A 22,297-nucleotide genomic window follows, 5' to 3' on the forward strand; every position below is an offset into this window, starting at 1 on the left:
CGCTGCCCGGCTGCCGGGCTTACCGCGTGGGGGCGGCTCTGCCCGGGCAGGTTGTGCTGCAGGGTCCCCAGCCGAGAACGGGAGGGCGTCAGACGTGGGAAGCAGGACCGTCCGGTTGGGGATTTATACCTGCCGTCGTCACGGTGACACCCCCCGTGAAGTGACGCTGGAGCCCGCGCCGCGTCTCGGCCGCAAACCCTCTGTCGCTCTGCCGTCCCAGGGCTGTGTCGGCAGGGCCTCGCTGGGGCAGAGGTGACCGTCATCATTTCGACATGTGCATCTTCTGCCAGCCAAGGGCCTGCGCCCTGTGCAGCTCGAGTTTCTTCTCCCACACAGTGCGTCCTTTCGGAAGTGATGACTGTTTGGCATAATCTACTTGTTTGTTTTTATTTCCGACCAAATTTAATTAAACCGATAAGGAAATAATGCTTGCTGTATGTATAAATTACCTCTATCCAGGGGGGATTGTCATGAACAAATATTTTATAACAAATTCCTCTAAAATTAGTTTATATATGGTATAGAAATCCAAATTTTTAAAGTAACTTAAATAAGCTTAGTATTATTGTTTTTTCCATCAATGTATTACAGTCTGAGAAACAGTCTTTGTTATAACAATTCATCTTATTGTATTATCTCTCATTTGGATAGTCAATGCTTGAATTACTTTCAGTCATAATAATATAGCTTTTAAAATGTAGATACACTTTATATTCCTGCAAAGCAGAAGATGCAGCAAACACCAGTTCTTTAGATAATATAAATAGGCTTGCATAGTAACACACTGTAGTTCCTATGAAAGTCCGTTATCGTCTGAGGTGGTGACAATGACTGTTCGTCCTCAGGCGGTGACGGCGGGGAGAACACGGTTCTGCCTAGACGTTCACTGTCAGAGCGGCCGCAGAAACCTCCCCATTCACACAGCTGGGATGTGACACACAGAACTCTCTTGTCACTGGCGACTCTCTGAAGAGTCACCGGAATTGCCCCTCCACCACTTAGATCACTGTCCGCGTGTTAGACAAGGAGAATGATGGAACATTGCTAGTATCAGAGGTTTTTTAGCTTTTGGTACTGTTTTTTGCTCAGTGGTAGAATTTGGGGTTTTCTGTTTTTTTGTTTTTGTCCTTTTTTTTTTGGAAAGTGGTTGGAATTTTAGAAAGTAGTTAAATTCTTGTTTAAATGGCAATGTATGAAAATCTCCAAAATGTGCACTGTGGTGCTCTCCGTGCTGCTCCAGGTGTGGGTTTGTATTTAGACCAGTCTGCCCTCCAGTGAAGGCGACTCCGGAATAACACTTGGCCCCTGACCAGCTGCAGACGCACAGGAACGGGCCGTGGGCACTTCAGCGCAGCAGGTGTCTGCCCGGCACCTGCTCGGCCCCAGCAGCGTTCTGGGAACTGGGGGCGGGGGACGGGGACGGGGGCCTACCACCCCCCGTGTGGCGGTGACGCCAGGACGGGGCAGGCGTCCTGTGAGCCTCCGGCAGCGCCCTTCACCCTGGCTGCGAGGGTGCGTTTCCCAGCCGGGGGGGCCGCCGGGGTGTTCGGGAGGCGTCTCCGCGGGGACGCCCTGGGTGTGGACAGCTGTGTGGTGCCTGGCCGTGGGCGCGGGGCCGGGGGCAGGCCGGGCGGAGGAGGCAGAGCGGAGAGAGTGGGGACAGCCGTGACAGAGTAAACTAGGGTTTTAGAAACGCGCGTCCACGCAGAGCTGACCCAGCGTGGCAGCGGCAGCCTCTCAGCGAGCAGTGCCGGCACAGCGGGACGGCCCCTGTGAAACACAGGCCGGTCACAGACCTTGCTGCCGCACCCGAGGGAGCTGGAAGTGGGCCGCAGGCTCACTGAGGGTGCGAGGCGACTCGAGTGCTGGCGGAGGGAGAGCACACGCGGGAGCGAGCCTAGGTGACAGGCATCGCGGCGACTGTGCAGCTGCAGCACCAGGGCCCTGGCCTGCGCAGGGAAGCCTCGACAGCTGGCCTCAGGAGACGCGCCAGCGTCCACTGTGCACGAGAGGCCGGGGGGTGGGGGGGGGACAGGCACAGACTGAGAAAACGCTGGCGCCGGACCGAGCTGGCAGAGCACCGTTGTCTGGAGTATACGGTGACGCCCTGGAGCTTGCCTCGAGAGCGCCGCCAACCTTTTTCGGACGGAAAGTGAGCGCGTGAGCAGGCGCCCCGCAGCCCTCAGGGCGATGCTCGCGGAGACCGCAGGGGCAGGCCGCCGCACCCCTGGGAGAGGGCCCGAGCTCCCAGACTCCAGGACACCGGCCGGACCCACAGCTGGCCAGGGTGCGAGTGCTGGCGGGAGCGCCCAGCGGCACCTGGGCGGACGTGGCAGCGGTTTGTCTCTAAAATGAGCCTGCCCTGGGCACACGGTCCAGCCCCCGCCCTTCTCTCTGCCCAGAGAAGGAGCAGACTCCCGCCCGCAGCAGACCCACACTCAGAGGTTCACAGCCACCCCGTTCAAAACGTCTGGAACGTGGAGGCCGCCGCCTCAGTGTGCGCTCCGTGAGGGAGGGACAGAAGACCGCGCGTGTGTGTGACGCGTCCGGAGGAAGGGCTGTTTGTCGCTCACCGCTGGAAAGAAACACGCGGTGGCGCCACGGGGAGAGCAGCGGAGACCGAGTTGCTCGTCACTAAGAGAAAGGAGCAGGTCTGAAAAGGCTGCACGCCGAGCGACAGGAACCGTGTGACGGTCGGGAAAAGGCCAAACTGGGGAGACAACGAAGGGACCAGTGGTCTCCAGGGGCTGGAGGGAGACGGAGCCCGCAGGGCTTCTAGAGCGGGGCCCCACTGCGTGCGACGCTGCAAGACCCGTCGCAGGGCGGGTGGGACACCTGGCGGCGGACCTCCGCCTGCACCCGCAGAGCAGGCGGCACCGAGAGGGCCCCGCGCGTGTGCCCCAGCCTCCGGGCGGTCCTGCCGGTCGGCGCGGGCTCTGCTCCTGGCTGTTGTGGGCTTGAAGCTGCTGTAAAAATTAGTCTGCGAGGAAGGAAGGAGGCTCCTAAAACAGAAGTATATCCCAACACATTACCTTCTTGGTTGAGAGCTGAGAGATCATTACGAAATAGGTATGTGAAATTAAAAAAAAAAAAGAGGAATACAGTTCTGGGCCCAGGGGATCCAGTAGAGACCGGGGTTGGGGGCAGAAGACAGCTGACCGGCGTGGGGAGCTCTTGCCGGCCGGCGCACAGCTCCGGGGCCGCGCATCGTGTGCCGGCCGCACAGAGGCAGGGCCACTCTCCAGGCCAGGTTGTGCCACAAGGGGTCTCCCAGCCGAGCGAAGGCTGCCGGGTGTGGCTGCTGAGGGCCGGGCGCCGCCCGGAGTGTGGCAGCTGGGCAGGCGGGCACGGAGGGGCGGGCGGGCACGGAGGGGCCCCCTCAGGCCTGCTGAAGACGGACGGTGGTGTGGGACTGACCGACGCGGTTGCCGGGGCTCACGGCGGGGGCCAGGCTGCAGCGTCCCTCGGCAGCTCGGTCAGGACTACGGCTGGACGGGGCAGTGGGAGGGGACGTGGGGTCCCCAGGAGCCTGACTTCCAGCCTCCGTGGCTGGCTGGCAAACTGCAAACGCAGTTTCCTTAGGACCCCGCGGGGTGGGGGTCGTGGCTTGAGTGAGAGGGGTTTCCCCCGCGGGTCCCACTGAACTTTGAGCTCCGGGCGACGTCCCGGTGGGATCCCTGGAGCCCGGGGGTTGGGGCGTGGGGTCAGCGCTCGTGCGGCGTGCAGCGGCCGAGGACACAGGTGTGACGTGCGGAGGAGAGGGTGGGGGCTGCGGGGGGACCAGGCCCTTGCTGTCATGGCGTCTTCACACCCTCAGTTGGCTGGTCACTGTCCTCGGGGGTCAGTTTAAACGCCTCCCCCCAGCGGTCTCACTGGGTCAGCGCACTTTGTCGCTGGGCTCTGCTCTTAACGCGGTGACGATGTCACCACGGGATGACCCCACATCCACCTCCCTCACTGCAGCGTGCTCCCCTGGAGAACTCGTGCTGAACATGTGTGCGCAGTCACGCACACTCACGGGAGGAGTGCAGCGAGGAGGGCTGGGAGGATGTGTTGGGGGGAGGATGTGTGGGAAGGAGTGGTCCGCAGGAGGGTGTCACCGCGGGGTTAAGGGGCTGCTGGCCAAGAGGCCGTGTTCGCCTCCCAGGCTGTGGGGGGGGCGGTGCTCTGGAGGTGCTGGCGTGGACCCTGCCCGCCCCGCCGAGCACAGAGTCCGGGGGGACGAGGGACGTCCAGCGGGTGCTTGTGGGTGTGGTGTGTGTGCCAAGGGCAAGGCCAGGGGCTGGAGAGCCGGTAAAGGAGGGAAGTGACGTTGGGGAACGTGGCGGTTTGAATGCTGGGGACAGAGCTAGGGCGTCTTGGGTTGGGGAGTGGGCGGTGGGCCGGGCCGTCGAACACGCACAGCTGTGCGAAGTCCGGCCGAGGAGGGGACGCTCATGGGGGCCCCAGGGGGTGCAGGGCTCTTACTCTGGGGGGGAGGCGTGTCGCACATTTTCCAGAAGGAAGGGCTTGAGTGCTTCAAGAGCCCACGGCGCGAAGCCAGTGTGGCCGGAGCGAAGAAGGAACGTTTGTGCTTCGTGGGAGGAGGAGAGTCTCTGAGAGGGGTCGGCGGGGGCGGGGAGCGCTGGGGGGGCCCAGGGACTGGGCTTCTGGTGAAGAGCGTTGAGAGAGGATGCGGCATTTCCGTTTTGGCGGGACTCGGGGCTTATTTATTTAGTTTTTGTAATGCCTCCCACGCTCCACACAGGGCCGGGCAGCCCATTTACGGAGAATGAGGGGCACTCGGGGTGGGGCGGGTGCAGCACTGGGGAAGGCAGGAGATGCTGGCAGCAGCCGTGTGGGAGAACCGGGGCGCGGAGGGGCGGGGGCAGCCCCGCGTCTGCCGTCTGTGGTGTGAAGGCTCCCCCCCGAGGCCGCGTGCGGAAAAGACGGCACGGCTCGAGGACGCCCACCTCGCTCCCTCCCCTGAGTGAGCAGGCCGTCTTCACGGAGCCCCTCTCCCCGCCCCCACAGCAGCCCAGTCCGGACGGCGGGGCCTTCCCCGCGCACCCTTCCCACGCCACAGCGTTAGTGCCCGCGCGTTTGCGGCGTCTTTCTCTGGCTCTCTCCACAGTGCCTGTCACGGTACTCGGCGTGGGGGTCCTGCGTGCACCCAGGCCCATCCCGGTTCTCCGCTGACAAAGCGGCGGGCTCTGGGTGCGCAGCAGGGCCTCCCTCGGAGTGTGGTTGGCACCTGCAGGCAGGGACAGCTCTGAAGGCCGGACACACGACTTGCCACGTTTGCTGCGGCTGCTGCAGTACAGGCGCCCGCTGGGGGAAGGGCGTTTTTTGTGGTGGTGGTGGCGGTGGTGCGTGCGATAGGTATTTAGGGTTTTGCTGGCTTCCCCATTAGTTTGGTTCATTTCCTTGCAATGCAGACCTTTCCCCTTCATCCACTTGCGCTGGGGGTCCCAGATCAGAGCCCGCCGGGGTAAGTCAGTGGGGGTGTGGTGACGATGAAGACACCCCGGTCTGTCCACCTCGAGTCTGCCCCGGGTCCTTGCTCCGGGCTCTGCAGGATTGAGCTGCTCTGCACGCGTTGTGTCTCCCTGGCCTGGCCGTGAGCATTTCTCTTAACTTCCTCCCATAGTTTAAAGTGAACACATAAACACACTTTCTCCTGGTTGTTAGGGTGTCTTTAATTTGTCCTTGTGGGAATGAAGATAAAAATCTTTAAGTGGAAATTGTTATAAATGTTTATCCTACTTAACAGCTACGCTCCCGAACATAATTCATCAATCATAGCTGGAGAAAGCAATTGTGCAGTTGTCTGCAATTAACAGGACGAAAACAGTTGATGAATGTGCAGCTGAATGAAAGTGCTCCCTGGGACAGGCGGAAATTATAAACTGGATCATTTAAAGGGTTCTAACAGAGGATCTTTACAATTAAAACAAAGCAAGGTTAATGGGATGTGAAATTGCCTATAATATCTTGGCAATAATAATTGGATTTTAAATTATTAAAATATGAGTTGAACTATAAAGCAAATAAGACTTTGTAAATTATGGAATTTGAGCAATCTTTTGAAATAAATTAATCATTTGCCTAAAATAAACCTTTATTATTTCTTTGAAAGCAGTAAGGTATAATTAATGTACATTCATAAAAAATTGTACTGCTGCTTAGAACAGAATTTAACCTAAAATTTACAAGATTCCAATTACTTATTGTGTTCTTTAAGATAGGAGAAAATATGGCTTGCATTTGTTAGATTTTGAAAAAGCCTCTTGCATCCAAGTATACTCATAATCCTGTAGTAATGAATGGTTCCAACTTGTATATCTTCTTTTACTTTAACAAACACTATTTAATAACAAAACCAATAAGCTTTGGTTATTTGAGTTTATTTGGGGTCTTTGATTTGGCAAAAAGCTGTATTTAAAAAAAGTTTTTATTCCCCCAAGCCATAAGATAAGAAACTGTTTCTTAGTATTGCGATTTTAATTTAACTTTAATTTAACTTTAAACTTCACATCCCTGGGAACATCTGGAAAATAGGAGTTCCCTCTTTCTATTTTTTTCATGTAGAAGCTGATCTATACTTTTTTCTTATTACTGTGGTACTCATTTTACACATGAAATAAATTATTGAATATATTGTTTTGTGAACAATAAGGTGAAAAAATCTTGTACTTTTACAAAATTAATTGTATGGGTCATAAATAGCACTACTAATTCGTACACTTGACTTTAAACACTGATGATAAGTAAAATGTTGGTAACCAAAAGTGAGATAAACAAGTGCTGTTTAATAACAGCTCAGTTTCCAGCAATAGGGATGTCTGTTTCAGAACTTAGTGGTCATAGAGTTCAGAGGAAGTATGCTCTTACACTTTACATCATGTTTAAAGTACGTGTGCTAATACGTGTATTCAGATGGTTTTCCTCTGCTGGGAACAGCCTCAGATGTCCTCTTTTCCTAGGCACCATTGTTTTAATACAGTGAGAACTAAAGTAGGGTTTCACAAAGCAGCCATAGTTCTTTACATTAAAAGACAAAAAAGGGGAGTGACACCCTCTTTGGGGTCTATTCCTTCCTGTGTCATATTCACCTGTTTTGATTTCTTAGGGACACGAACATGTTTTTGGTATTGAAGAGCTTACTTACTGCGAGCAGGTGCTTGTCGGGATTCAGGGCATCCGTGTCTGCATCAGAAAGCAGTCCGAGGCTCGGCTTGGAGACGGGTGGCCGGGGTGGCCGTGGCGTCCATGGCCGGCCCGTTGTTCAGAGAGCAGGCGCGGGTCCAAGCGCAGGAACAGCTGTGGGAGGCGCTGCCCCTGTGAAGGAATGGTGTGTGTGGCCAGGCCAAGGTCGATGCACTGAAGGGGGAGGTGAAGAAACAGGATGAGCGAGCCAGGCGGGGTGGCCCCGGCCCGGGGCCGCTCAGGCCCTCGGTTGCGTTGCGCAGCCGGCATCTGCAGAGCCAGGTCCTCCCACGGCGTGCCTGCCGCAGCCCCCGTCCCGGTCCGACGCGCGGCTGGAGAAGAAAAGGCTGTGGCTGCCTCTGGCTGCGGGAGGAGCACGGTGCCTGCCCAGGCATCCTGAGCGCTCTCACACCTGCATCATCCATTACAGATGGAAGATAAACCTGGATACATAGTTACAAAATTTTCATTAAGGGGCTTAGTTTTCGTAGTGATACACATACATTTTACATGTGTTTCTCATCTTCAAGTAATTTATAACTGAGAAGTTAGGATTTACATGCCAAAAAAATAAATAGTTCCAAATGTCATAGATAGTGTATAGTAAAGAGTTCCGAGGTGCAAGTAAATAATATAAAGATTGTAATGACCTCAAAAAAGGGAAGTGTTCTTGTGGACGGCGACGGCCAGGAACGGCTCCTGCTAGGAAACGGGACTGAACCGGCGGCATGCGCACTGCGTGGGACGGAAAACGGTCCTCGCTGCGTTCGTGAAGTTAGGACTTAGAAAAGACCTTCACGTTCTTCATCATCCAGTGGAACAAATGCGGGAATTATCTTACTTGCAAAAATCACATTCTGTCTTCGAGCTTCATAGTATTTAAATAAAGAGTTAACGTTCTCCTGACTTTGAAGTAATGACCAGTATTGTACCTAATGCTGATTGGGTTTATAGTATTAATTGCTGTATCATAACAAGTATAGGACGTCTACATATTTTAAAAAAGCATTACTCATATTTATGAGACAGACTTCAAAGCAATTCATTACACCAAAGACTCGATTTTTTTTTGTTTCTAGCAAAATATAAGAGAAACAATGGACTTAATTTACCGAGGAGCAGAGTTGATGTTAAAAATAATTTTTAAATATTTCTTCTGAACATTTAAAGAAGAAGTGATACCATTATACTCACAGTCTTCCAGAAATAGAATAGCTAACACCTCCTGGCTCACTGTATGAGATCCCGCCACCCCCGCAGGAACACCGAAGACATTACGGAAGCACAGTTACAGACCGGCGGGCAGAGGTGAAAGGAGCCGTAAGTCCGTTGGGCGAGTCAGGTCCAGCGGCGCAGGAAAGGGCCGCCTCGGGAGCAGCAGGCGTTGCTTTTATATAAAAATACGCACCAGTGAAAAGCACCATATCACCACCAAAAAGAAATGTATATTTCATATGTGGACATGCCAATAGACACAGGGAAAGTACTTAAAGATTCAGCACTTCTTCGTGATACACACTCCCAGTGAACTGGAGGTGGGAGTCCCCCGGGTGGCGAATGGGGCCCACGGAGCCCCGCAGCGCCCCGTCTGAGTGGTGAAGGGTGAAACACTTCTGCCCCCCGAGATCAGACATGAGGCAGGGTGCCCTCGCCTGGCGCTTGCGCTCAGTACTAAGTCTAGTGCTTGGCGAGTGTTCTAGTACTGAGCACTCAGTCTGGTGAGTGGACCGAGCAAAGGCACAGGATAAGATCGCCGTTCAAAATTCCATTATGATGACACTTATATGTAAAGTACTGGAAACTTCATTTAAAAGTAAAACAATTGTAATAGTATCAGAAACATGAAGTACTTAAGGATGTACTAGATAAAATATATGGAGGACCTGTACAATAAAAACTACAGAATATTTCTGTGAAAAATTTATCAGTGAGTGAATAAATGCAAAACTGCACTGGGTTGGTGGATCAGAACACCCAACACGGTGAAGTTTTCAGGTTTCCGCAAACTTATCTGTGGACTCAAATCTACTCAGAGCTTTAGCAGGCTGTTTTGTTTGTTTTTGATGGAGATTAACAAGCTGGTTGTAAAATTTGTGTGCAAATACAAAGGACCTGTGTTAAAACAAATTAGAAAAGAACAGAGTTGGGAAGTTGTTGTAAACAGGAACAGATGATCGATGGGAGGGAGGGGAGAAGATCTTACCACTCAGCAATTAAAGGGCAAGCCGTTCAGTACGCATTCGGCAGACGTTGGCACAGCCCTGCACCCAGGAAAATGCACAAACGGCCCGTCGGCACGTGCGGAGGCGGCCCCGCCGGGGTTCGCGTGGGAAGCCCGCCCTGAAGCCCCACGGCACGTGCTCCAGCCGTGCTGGACGTGTGAGTAGGTAGAGCGGCAGCGCTGGGTGTCAGTGGGGACGGGGAGCTACCAGAGTACGTGCACCTCACTGGTGCGGATGCCAAAGGGCACATCCACTTGGAAAACAGTGTTCCAGCGTCTTGGAAGACTCATGTGCAGTTGACATTGGAACCAATGACTCCAAGCCTGGATGTTTTCCCAAGGGAAATAAGTATGTAGGTCCATCTCCAGACCTGTGTGTGAGTGTTCGCAACAGCTGCATTCATAAGAGACAAAGACTGGAGATAACCCATGTCCTTCAGCACGTAAACTAACTGTGATACATCGTTGTGTGGGCTACTGCTCAGCAATGACAAGGTCTGAGCTGGTGCACACAGCATGCCTGGAACTTGAAAGTATTTGGCGCTGGAGAAGTCAGGCAGCAAAGGCATGCTAGATGATTCTGTTTAATGACATGAAGTTCTAATAAACTTTCCAGGAGAAAGCATAGGCAGTAAACTTCTTGAGATAGGTCTTGAAAATGACTTTTTTAATTTGACACTAAAAGGGGAAAAAAAGCAAGCGGTGCCACATCATGCTAAGAAGATTCTGCACATCCTGAGAAACCATCCTCAAAGCGGAAAGGCAGCCAGTTGACCGGGAGAACACATTTGCAAATCACATATCTGATCAGGGGCTAATATCCAAAATATAGAAAGGATTCGTAGAACTCAAAAGCAAAAAGACAATGGCCATCAGGAAGCTGCAGCTCAGACACGGGGCATTATGTGCCCAAGGTCTTGATGCTGGTGACAGGCAGGACCCAGGTGCAGACCAGCTCTGCCCTTTGGCCCCCCTTCACCACAAGTGATGGAGGACTCGTCACCTGACTCCCCTGCTGCCTTTCTATCGATGTTTTCCTTGCATCACGTTGCAGGAGTTATTTATGCTTAAAATTCAGGATCTCAGACTGTCGGGGCAAAGACAGGCAATTTAAATGATAACAAACTAAATAAAATTGGGTATACCTGAGAATATCGGCACTTGCCTCACCAAAAAAACTGTTCTGTTGGAAATAGAGTACGTTGTTATGTCTCCTGACCGCTTCCCACATCTGTGACAGCCCCGTTTGGAACGGGAATGACTGCGACTGAACAAATCGTCTCTTTTTCTCTTTCCTTTGAAAGATAAACCCACCTTTGAAGGTGAAGACCGCTTCACCCCCTTCCTGTGTTGTGTGCACAGTGTGAGGTGGAAGACGCTCTGTGACAGATAGTCCTAAGTCACCAGATGTTCTTATATACCTCACTTCCTGGGTGCTAAACGTATCACAGAATTTTGTAGTCAAGAAACTGCCTTCTCATTAAAAACCACCATGTTCCTGGCCCGCCTTCCTGCATCCGTTCAGCCATGTATCCACTAGCTGTGGAACAGGGGCGAGCCCCCACTTTCGGACAGGGCTCGCCCGGTCACACGGGACACAGAAGTGAGTGGGTGTCACAACTCACTCAGTGACCTCACAGCCTGGGAGAGGCTGGTTGGACAGGAAAGGAGGAGAAGTAAGTTTGAGACAGGGTAACAAATACTGTGAGGACAATGTAGCAAACACTGTAAGTACGTGGAACAAGGGCCCAGAGGCGTGAGGGGCCGCGAGAAGGTCCCCTGGCGGCCGTGTGGGCGGCGGGGGCGGCGGGAAGGACGGGTGTCCCGCACCAGGGCCCTGGGCCCCAGGCTCGTCCGAGGAGCTGCAGGGCTTCCCTGGAGCTCAGGACAGGCGCCTGTGTGAGTCGTCCGACGGTCCGGTCCAGTTCCCGTGTTCGCCGGGCAGACATGTCTGTAAGTAACAGTGACGGCGACGTGAGAAGTGTGTGGGAGGGCAGGAGGTTTGGGAGAGGCAAGGAAACGCGGGAGCTGTTGCAGTCCAAAGGAGAGACGAACGGGGCTTAAATTACCCCAGTGTTCATGGGATTGGTACACTTACTGGAGTACATCAAGGAGGTAGAGGTGACTGCACTTGATGGTTAGGTTAGTGTAGGGTCATCTTAAAGCCCGTCTCAGCGGGTTGAAAATGAGCAGAGACTTCTCTGAAAGCTGTGTTGCTTCCTGGGGATCTCCGGTTCCTCCTGCTGCGGAACACTCGGGCACTGCCTGGGGCGACGGAGGCCTAAGACGTAGTGTAGGCCTTTCCCTGGGCCACGCTGTCCCCGCCGCACGGGCACCCCCAACAGTGGGAGCGCCCTGGGCCACACGCCCTGAGCAGCCATGCTGTGGGGCTTTCACACCTTTAGCCGGAAACTAAGCCAAGGCTCCAGCCTGGGAAGTTCGGGCTAAGCCGACGTGAGGCCGAGATGGTTCTAGCGGGTTCTGCCCACCTTGGGTCCGTGGGGCTCCCTCAGGTCGAAACCACGGGTCACCTAACGAAGAAGACTTTGTACGGGACACCGAAAGCCACTGTGGCCTGTGGCCACACCACCCCGAGCGCGCCCGATCTCCCCTGAAAGCCGCTGAGCGCGAGCGTCAGGACAGGAAGGACTGGGGCGCGGCTCTCCGGGACTGTCGGGTCAGAGTGGGAGGCGCAGGGAGCCGCGCGCACAGAGCCGAGCGGGTGGGAAGGCGCCGTGAGGTGAGCAGTGAAGACGGGGGCCTCACGGGCGGGGACCACGGTGCGGTGATCACGGGGAGCGGGCGGGCGGGCGGGCGGGGACTGACTGGTGATGGGGAAGCACAGTTAAAGGGAGAAAAGGAAAGAGCCCTGGCCAGATACTGGCCTGCTGCCCCTTCGGTCCGCCAGCGGGGGCTCAGTCCGCTTCTCCAGAACTCCCTGTTTTCCTGCGTTCGCTCACCTGGTGGAATCCAGGAAGGGTCCCTCACAGGACACGCCGTCTGCCAGGAGCGTTGCTCCGACGGTGCTGGGCGTGTGCGGGCACTTCAGACGTCACTGCGGTGCGGTTTGAACTGGACTCATTCTGTCCTGTAGCGTTACCTGAAATTCACGCCCGGTCGATGTCTGTGGTGCTGCAGACTGATTCCTTAGGGAGGAGAATGACTCCCGGGGTGCTCTCTTCCCAGGTTACTCTGCCACGCTATGAAGGACCACATCGTGCGGGTGGCCAACGAGGCGGAGTTTATCCTGAACAGGCAGCGCGCTGAGGACGTGCACAAACACGCCGAGTTCGAGGTAAGGCGGGGGGCGGGGGGGGGGCGGCGTGCAGAGCAGCCTCCTCCTGCTTTGCTTCCGGGCCAGCCAGCCGCTCCGGGCCCCGCGTTCCTCTGACTTACCTGTAGTGGCGAGTAAAGTTCTGTCGCGCAGTCACTCCCGTAAGTTTTAAGCTAGCACAGTTTATATGCTGTTAGATGTGGGTACAGCAAGAGGTTCTACGAAGAAACTCAGTTTTACCAAACACTCAGTGATTTATTATCTGTCTACATGTCCATTTTTAGAGTGACCACACAGCTTTTTACTTCACTTTATTTTTATGATTGATACTTTACTGACAATTGAAGCATTGCTGTTGTGCGACATGTATGTAGATCTACATGTACATATGGAAATAGAATAGTTTAAAAATCCTCGTAAGTACTTTGAATAAAGAAGAAATTAAGTGTCACTTCTGTTTTGTGTGCAAGCAGTAAAGGATGTTGAAATACTATGTGTTCCATAGAAATCAGTTTTAACTTAAAACATTATATTTATAGCATGTCAATAATTATTCACCATTATTTGAATTGCTTCCATTCGACAAATACTCAGATTTCGCCGCTTTAAATACAGCGCTTACTCAGCTTGTTTGAATAACAAAGCAGAAGTGGCCTCAGAAATGGCTGGCTGACCAGTGCTGGGCTCACGGCCCGCTGTTGCCGAAACCCCACCCACTCCTCCTTGGACGGGTGTGGGGCGGCTGGGAGTCGGAGCCCCAGACCCCCCCTCTGATGGGGTTTTTATCTCCGAGAGCCAGCCCTCCTCGTCAGGCGAGTTCACATCCGGGGCCTGGTGACCTCCGACCTGGCCAGCTGCAAGGCCCGCGGCCCGAGCGCCGCCCCACTTGTCTGTCGTGCGGGACTGCAGAGCCTGCGTCCTGAGAGAGGAGCCCATGATTCCACGCTGCGGTGAAAGCCAGTGACAGCGACGTGTTTGCCAGAGAGCAGTTTTGTGTCACCTGGACGATTTAGTCATCGGGATATGCTGGACTCTGCGTGACAAGATGGAGTTATCTGTTACTCAAAAGATGTCTTTGGTGCAGAGCAGGTCAGAACCGTAAACAAAACAAGAATATTCCATCAGCTTTCGACTGGTGTTAGTAAGGTCTCGGGTGCTACCTGAACTCCCTGCAGGATCAGACAGGGCAGGGCGGAGGAGGTTCGCAGCGGAGTGATTGTTCTTGTGTTTCTGCTCGTTCCTTGTGGCAACTGCAAGCCCACTTTTGTCCCACCCGTGTTTCTCCTGAGAAAATCAAAATACCTTATGGGGATGGGAGCAAATCAGTATTTGTCATGTGGAAGCATTTAAAATATAATTTTATGAAGCTAGATGTTATTTACTAGCTTTAACACATATTTAACCAAAATGATCTTAAGTACAGTACTTTCCAAGTTTTTTTTTCATTATTGCCCCCAAAGGAATCTTTTTATTTTTTATCCTAAATATTTCCCAGCGATCACCGTTAATATGCTGCATATTTGTTTCTGAGCTGTATGTGTATCTGTGCTCTATATGTAAAAAGAGTAAGTTTATTTTTCACATACACTCAACACCAGCATCCCCCCGGGGGATGAGATCACTCTGCGAGGACACATGGCCAAGAGTGATAAGAAGCTCTGACAGAGGACATGAAGACTCGGTGGTTTCTAGATTATGTGTACATAAAATACTCATGTAAATCCGATTTCAAGACTCTTACCATTGTTACTTAATGAATGTACATTGTGTTTGTTTTAACCCAAGTGTTTGAATTTGTTCTTTTTAGGTCAGAGTTACACAATAAATGCAGTGTTGTGGGGGTTGGGGGCGGGCATCTATGTAGTTCACCAAACACTTAAATCATTTTGAAATTGGAAAAGATTTTAGAAAAGTCAGGACATTTTACTGGAACGTTCTGAGGAATTTCTCTGTCTCCCGTGCAAGTCTGTAATTAAGAGAAAAGGTGTATGTAATGTGAGGCGGGTACTCCGTGGTTAAGGTGTTTTAGTTAATCACTGCAATTGTTAAGGAAGGAAAATGAAAGTTTAATTTTAGTCTCCTATGAGCTAATGAAGTATCAGCCTCGTTGTGGAGGCAGATGCCTGGACTAATTGGTGAGTCCCTCCCTGGACAAAAAGACGAATTGGAACACGCATTAGTCCTCCTCAGGTTACTGTGGGGTCAATCCCTGGAAGAAATGAGCGTGGCCACGGTCGTCTTCAACAGTGTGGGGATGGAGGGGGCATGGTCAGGCCCTTCCCGGATGTGGCCTTTTCCCTGGTGACGACTTCCCATCGTATCTGCATTCTCTAGATGTGTGTGGGTTTTCCTTCCTGGTTACACAGCTCTCGTTACACACTCGGTGACGTTGAAACTTAGAGTCCCCTCTACACCAGAGTCACCATTAGAACATCAAACAGACGTAACGAGGTGGCCCTCTTTATGCTGACTCTGAACAGGCTGATACACGGCAAGAATGGTTAGCTGCACTACTGATGCCAACAGGCACGAACACAGGTAGCTCACGCTATCCGAATTATTTTAGTGCGCATCCGTGTAAGCCCACACAAAGAACACGTTCTCACACGTGTGGAAAGGGACTGTGTGAGCCCTTGAGAACAGAGTTTCCTAGCACCCTGTCTGCGCACAGCACACCTCACGCACGCACCGTGCGTCTCCTTGTGTCCCTGCAGTCGCAGTGCGCCCAGTACGCTGCCGACCGGAGGGAGGAGGAGAAGATGTGCGACCACCTCATCAGCGCGGCCAAGCACCGGGACCACGTGACCGCCAACCAGCTGAAGCAGAAGATCCTCAACATCCTCACCAACAAGCACGGGGCCTGGGGCGCCGTCTCCCACAGGTGGGTGCGCGCCGCCACCGCGGGCCGGGGCGCTCGGGTGACCACAGTGCACTCGACGGGGCCGTGCGCTGTTCCGCTCTTTAGAGAACTCGGTCGATGGCGTTAAAAACGGCTGTATTTTTCCTGGTGTCTTCAGTGATGTCGCTTCAGAACGGTTTAGAAGACAATGCGAACTTTTAAAAGGAGCTCCAGTGGAAGTTGTTTGTGATTTTGAATTATTTGTAACAAAATACAAAATTTGGGAAAGTGTTTTAATCTTAAAGAGAGTCAGACCTTCCTACTTATGAAATTAATATCTTTCTTAATTATTATATACAAGTAACAATATAAGCATTTCCTGTGGAGAAGTAATACATTCTTTTTAAATTTTTCTTTGTTACTTTCCTATTTAGTCTCTCTTAAGAAGTGTTTCATCTCAAATTAGAGCATTTATGATATTACAGCACAATTAAGACCAAAATTGGTTACTATTAAATCACAGTTTGTAGGCATAAAATCATAATTTTCATAAAAACGTTTTTCCCTCGTGCAAGGAAGTGTTATGGAGATCGGGCAGCGAGGCAGCCCGTCTAGGTGGCCGCGGGCCCTCACCGTGCGCCCGTGCGCCGCCGTCTTGTCCGGCCCCAGTGGGCGCCTTCCTTGCGTCCCCGCCGGCTGGCCCGAGGGCTGGCGGACCGCGGCGGGGACACTGGCCAGAAGGGCCCGGGTGGGAGTTACGCCACTTGGGGAAGAGCTTTTGGGTGTGACTAGGGCAGCATTTGACTACTGCCCTTCGATTCCTAAAAGAAAACTTTTTATTTTTTAGTTTGAACATAAAGTAACATTTATAACCTAATGTCTTTAAAATGGTCTCAACTCAGTGTTTGTTTCCTATAAGAACAGTAATACCAGGACATCTAATGCGTATCAAACACTGTGTGCCCGGCGCCACTCTGAGATTTTTACGTGGATTTTCTTTTTAACCTTCAAAGCGCCTCTGGGAAGGTTTGTACTGAAATTTTCTGCGTAGCACCGTGAGGAAACCGAAGGTTTCCCGGCTCAGGTAAAGGCGCACCGCGCGGACTGTGTGGACACGACGTGGGGGCCGAGGGCCCCGTCGGGCCCTCCCGAGAGACTCGGCCCGGAGCCCACAGAGCGGGGAGGCACGGGGAGGCAAACAGGGACGAAGGCACAGACGCAGATTGTGTTGAAGGGCGGTCCTGACTCGGGGGCTGGCCTGGCTGCGGGCTGCGGGCTGCGGGCTGCGGGCAGGCTGCCCCTCCAGCAGGAGTTCCCTTACGCCCAGAGACAGCAGTCCCTCTTTGCCAGGAACCCCAGCCTTTCGCCGAAGGCCCTCACCCCGCGGGAGGAGGCCCACCCACATTACTGAGAATAGCACCCTTTACCTCAAGTCAGTTGAGTGTAGGTGCTTGTCACCCCTACAGAGTGTTTCGCAGCAACACCTGGACGGGCCTGGCCAGACCACCGGGCGCCACAGCCTCGCGGGTGACCCAGAACTGTGAGCCGGGTGGGGAGGAGCGCCGCACAGCCGCCCCGCCCGGACTCAACCACCGGGCAGAGCGGCGGTGTGCGGAGCGGGCACGCTCCGCCCGGTGCTGGCGTGGTCTCTCGCCTCTGTCTCCTGAGGGGGTCCGGCTGCATGCTCACCCATGGTCAGGATGCGAACGCCGCATCGCCAGTGATTCGGCTCAAACGGGGCGGGGGGGGGGATCGCCTGAAACGTAGAGAGCTGCACCCGGTGCGGGTCGCAGTGGTTCATGACGTCACTGAAGCGCAGATGCACGAGGGCGACCGTCACCACGTGCCGTGCCGCAGCAGCCTGTCCGAGCACCCCCTCCCGCGCTTGCCCACTGTGCTGTCTCATGGGGGACGGGGACGGGCAGCGGACCCCGCAGCAGACCGCGCGTCCTCTGCCCTGCCCTGCAGGCCTGGTTCCCAGTGCGACCGAATAAACACGTGCCATCTCCTTCCCGCCATCCTTTCCTGACTGGGCCGCACAACTCCGCGTCTTCACGGGGCGGCTGTGCTCTCTGCACTCCTCCCTGGTTTGTGAGGAGCTAGCGAGACGCAGTCATTGGACCACCTCTCTCTTTTGTCTCTCTTGGCAATTTCATCTAGTGTCTTGGCTTAGAAATCCTGCCCGTATGCTGACAGCTCCCAAATTCGTCATCTGCAGTCCAGATCGCCCCCTCTTCTCCAGACCTGCACACCCGGCCCCGGCCACGTCGCTCCCCGCGGTGTCTGCGGGTCGTCTCACACTCACGACGACACCTTGGGCTCCGGAGGTTCCCGCCCATTCGGGCCGCTCTTGTGGGCTTCCCCATCCCACCCAGCGGGCTCCGGCCTTGCACACGCCGGCTGTCTTGCTCCGAACTACCCTTCAGAATCCAGCGAGCCCTTCGGTGGACCCTGCTGGCTCCGCTGGGGTGTACGCCCAGCCCTCTGCACTTCTCACTGTCACCCCTGGTATCGCCAGAGCCAGGGTGGTGCCCTTGTGGTTCCCACCCAGCAGCGGAGGTCACGGGGCTCCTGCCTCTGCTCTGCCCCCCACCCCATCTGCACGCAGCCGCGGGCGAGGCTCAGATGCCAACATAGTTGCCCTGCAACAGGAGTCCCCCAGGTCACACGTGGTGGGTCAGATCAATGAACGAACACTAAGCTTAACTAAACACTCAGTGCCTCAGTTGCACCAGCCACACGCAAGTCCTCAGGAGGCGTGCGTGGCCAGTGCAGCCGAGTTCCACAGCCCGGATCGTCCCCACCAGGGCCCAAAGGCACACGGGCCCTGCCGCCCCGCAGCTCCCAGAGGTCCGGGAGGGCGGAGTGAGAAGCAGCCCTGGCCAGGGCAGAGCGCACTGGTTTTGCTGGAAAGGTCGAGAACTCCACTCTGGCCAGGCAGCCTCCAGCAGAGAGGCCTGCCTGAGCATTGCAGCAGAGGAAACAGCCCCGAAAGAAGGGGCCTGGGCCCGCTCACCGAACAGGCCCTCATCTGCAGGGGGCTGGTGGCGGGGAGCGGGGACTGGACAGCGCAGGTCCCTTTGCCTCTCCCCCACCGCCCTTCCCGGTTTGTCCGGTTCCACCCCGGGCGCCGGAGCTGCAGTGTGCCTGGGCCGCGTCCTCCCAGCAGCCCTCCCGCCGCCCGCTCCGGTTCAGGCCGTGTTTTCCCGGAAGAGCCTCCTGTGTCCCTTGGTCTAAAACCGTTTCTTTCCCCAAATACTTTCTATTGTGTTTCTCTGCTCTGTTTTCCCTTTCCAAGATGTGTTTCTATCACACACATACATTTACGTATTTGTCAGTTTTGTTGTTTTGTTCCCGCTGAAACGCAAGCTCCGTAGTAGAGAGGACTGACGTTGCGATGCTAGTATCACGGACAGCTTCGCCTCCGGCCCAGGGGCAACCCTGGTTCCCAGAGTGACGTCTCTCTCGGTGCCGTGTGCCGTGTGCCGAATCGGTTTGGGCACACGTTGGATGGCGGGTATCCACCATTGTACTATCACGCAAGGCACTGTCACTGCCCTAAAAACCCTCTGACTCTGTCCACCCGTCCACCCCCAGCCCTGCAACCCCTGGCCACCACGGATCTTTTTATTGTTTCCACAGGTTTGCCTTTCCAAAAAGTCGTATAATAGAAGCATACAGTATGCGGCCTTCCCAGATTGGCTTCTTTAATTTGGAAAGAATTAAGGTTCCTCCATGTCTTGCCGCAGCTCCATAGCCCATTCCTGTTCGTGCTGACGGGCCTTCCGTTGTTGGGGCGGACCGCTCACCCAGTCAGGGACGCCTCGGTTGCTTCTGAGGTTTGACAGGTGTGAGTAAAGCTGCCGTGCACACCCACGTGCAGGTTTCTGTGTGGGTGTGAGCCTTCGAGGGGACTTGGGGGAAGGCGTGTGACTGTGGGTTTTGTGGTGGCGGTACGTTCAGTTTTCCGGGAAGCCACTCACCTGCCTTCCGAAGTGGCCACGCCGTCTTGCATTCCCACCAGCGAGGAGGGAGACTTCCTGCTGTCCAGACCTCCTGCCGGCGTGCGGGGGTGTAGGAGCCCCGGACGGCAGCCGCTCCGGCAGATGCGCAGCAGTATCTCCCTCTGCTCCGCACGTCCCCGCTGGCGTGCAGCGCAGAGCGCCTTTCCTGGGCTTGCACTCTCTGTCCGTGTGTGTGTCGTCTTTGGTGAGCTGTCTGTGGGCGTCTGTGGCCTGTTCTTTAGCCAGGTCGTTTGTTTTCTTGTCACTGAGTTCAAGAGTCCCTTGTGCACCTGGAATGACAGTCCCTGATCCGGCGTGTGTTTCGCTGATGTTCACACGCAGTCGGCGGCTCGCCCCTTGGCTCTGCGGCCGCGGGAGCGGACGTGAGGTCTGGCTCCTCCAGCGTCCCCCTCGCAGAGAGGGGCGGCGGCGTCCCCCCAAGAGGCAGCACCCTGCCCGGCCGGGGCTTCCTGTGCTTCTCGAGGTTGGAGGCGTCAGTCCTCCAACTTCTGTGCAGTCTAAGGAGTTCCGCCCCTGTAATGTTCTCCTTGCTGTTTTACAAAATAACGTGTTTAACTTAATGTTCACATTCATTTTTTGACTCGGTGGTGCTGGATCTAGCATATTTTAACATTTGTATCGGTATTATTGATCTTTATTTCACCCCTGAGAAAGAACTAGAATTTGAAAGCACCTTTAAATTGCATGTTTAACAGTTAATGCTGCTAAACAATAGCATTACGAACAGCTTTTCTGCATCTATTTCATTTTGGGGGTCGTATTTTCTATTCCTCAAACTACACAAGCCGAATTTGGACGTGGGGAGAGGGCCTGCGAAGACTGTGTCCAGAGAAGACGTGTGAGCGCCAGCAGACACGTGGAGGGGCTCAGTGTTGCCGGTCGCCAGGGAAGTGTGAAAGGCCGCTCGCTGGGAGGCACCGCCTCACCCCGCCCCGGCGGCCGTCCTCCGAAAGACGGGAGGCGACGAGCGCCGGCGGGGATGGGGGGAAGGGAGCCCTCGTGCACCGCCGGTGGGAACGCAGACCGGGGTGGCCGCTGCGCAGAGCAGTGTGGAGGGCCTTCAGAAAACTAAACACGGACCTGCCTTTCGACCCAGCACTCCCACCGCCGGGAACGTGTCTGGAGGAAACAAAAACACCCCCCAAAGAGATGCCCGCACCCCGAGTTCACAGCTGCATCGTTTACGGCAGCCAGGCCACGGGGACGACCCACGTGTCCACCCACAGATGAAGGATAGAGGAGATGTAAACATGCACGCACACGCGTGTCTGTGTACCTGTGCACACACAGCAGAGCGTCACCCACACACTTTAAAAAGCGCAGATCCCACCGTTAGAACAGCACGGGCGGATGACATCACGCTGAATGACGTGAGTCAGACAGAACAAGGCCTATGCCGTGGGGTCTGATTTCCACTGGAGCCCCGGGGGGCGGACAGAGAGAGAGAGCACTGGGAGATGGGAGAGGGCGGGTCTGTGCTCCTCCGAGGCCGGGGCAGGGCAGGGCGGGGCTGAGTGGAGGCGATCGAAGGCGGCACAGAGGTCCCGTTGCAGGACACTGGGGCTGGGCGTGAGCGCGTGGCGTGGACCGTGGTCCGCACTGCTGCACGCTGTGCCTGCAGGTCGGGAGTGCGGGCCCCGGGAGTTCCCACCACAGGAAGGAAAACACCTTTCCTTTCTCCATCAGGTTTTTGGATCTGTACGAGGTGAGGGATGTTAAATAGTGACCGTTTCACCAAATGTGTAAGTCAGGTCGTCATGCTGGAGTCCCTAAAGTCACACGGTGTTGCGTCAGCTCAGTCTCAGTGAGACGGCACGGAAGAGAAAGAAACCCACGTGGGCCACGACAGCCCCAGGGAAAGGAGAGATTGTAGTAGGCCCTTAAATTAAAAAGATACACACACATAAATGTGTGTGCATATTTACTGTTGTAAAGTTAAGTAAACTGTAATCCAGGACATCTGTTATTTTTATACCAACACAGGTGTTTTGGCTATATAATTTAGAAGACATAAATTGGGTTTTCTTTCAACTAATATCTATAAGTGAATCAGTTTTCACAACATGTGTTTTTAAAAATCAAATAGTTTTTTAATCCTAAAGTAAATGCACTAAAAACTGGCGATTTAAAAGCAGTTAAAAATGTCCAGACTTACATCCGGAGCGCGCTCTGCACCCAGTGGGCGCGGCGGCAGTCGCCGTGCCGGACTCGGCACTGTCGGCCGGGACCTCCCAGCACTGCGAGGAAATCACGTTCACTTGCATGGCAGCCCAGTTTTGTCTCACGGCTGTGACGGTCGTAGGAAGTGACGCTACATGACGCACAGATCCGAACCTGGCAAGCAAACATACCAGGTCCAGGTGAGAGGGTGACACACTTGCTGGGTTCCAGTCTGCAGCCTCCGCCTCCAGAACAAGAGCTGTCTTAGCCACTGATTCAAGGATTTAAAGTTAAAATAATAACTTCTAACAACATAAAATAAATTTTATAAGCACAAAATAATAACTTCAACATAAAATAAATAGTAATACATCAAATAAGCAGTAAGCAGGGAGTGCCGTGAAGTGAAAATTATATGCTTCCAAAATAAACCCTGGATTTGGGGTATTCTGAAACAGCATATTAACTTTCACTTCCTGGCTCCACTTCTGTGCGTGTGTGTTGTTTTTTTCTTAACATTTACATTGCCTTCTCCAGTGGGAGGAAATGTAAGCACTGCACTTGGGCTTCATGTAAGTCCACATTCAGCT

General features: G+C 54.0%; 1 protein-coding gene across 5 annotated transcripts in view; it reads left to right on the forward strand.

Moving 5' to 3' along the window:
• Nucleotides 1–22,297, forward strand: part of NBEA (neurobeachin) — a 446,461-nt gene that overhangs the window by 205,304 nt on the left and 218,860 nt on the right. For all 5 annotated transcript variants that reach the window (XM_045839137.1, XM_045839139.1, XM_045839138.1 and 2 more), the window contains 2 exons: nucleotides 12,596–12,704; nucleotides 15,398–15,564. In XM_045839137.1, coding sequence (XP_045695093.1) covers nucleotides 12,596–12,704; nucleotides 15,398–15,564 — 276 coding nt within the window. The remainder of the gene's footprint in view (nucleotides 1–12,595; nucleotides 12,705–15,397; nucleotides 15,565–22,297) is intronic.

This window comes from Phyllostomus hastatus, unplaced genomic scaffold (assembly GCF_019186645.2).
Source record: "Phyllostomus hastatus isolate PE091 unplaced genomic scaffold, TTU_PhHast_1.1 phas_contig_29, whole genome shotgun sequence".
Lineage (NCBI taxonomy): Eukaryota > Metazoa > Chordata > Mammalia > Chiroptera > Phyllostomidae > Phyllostomus > Phyllostomus hastatus.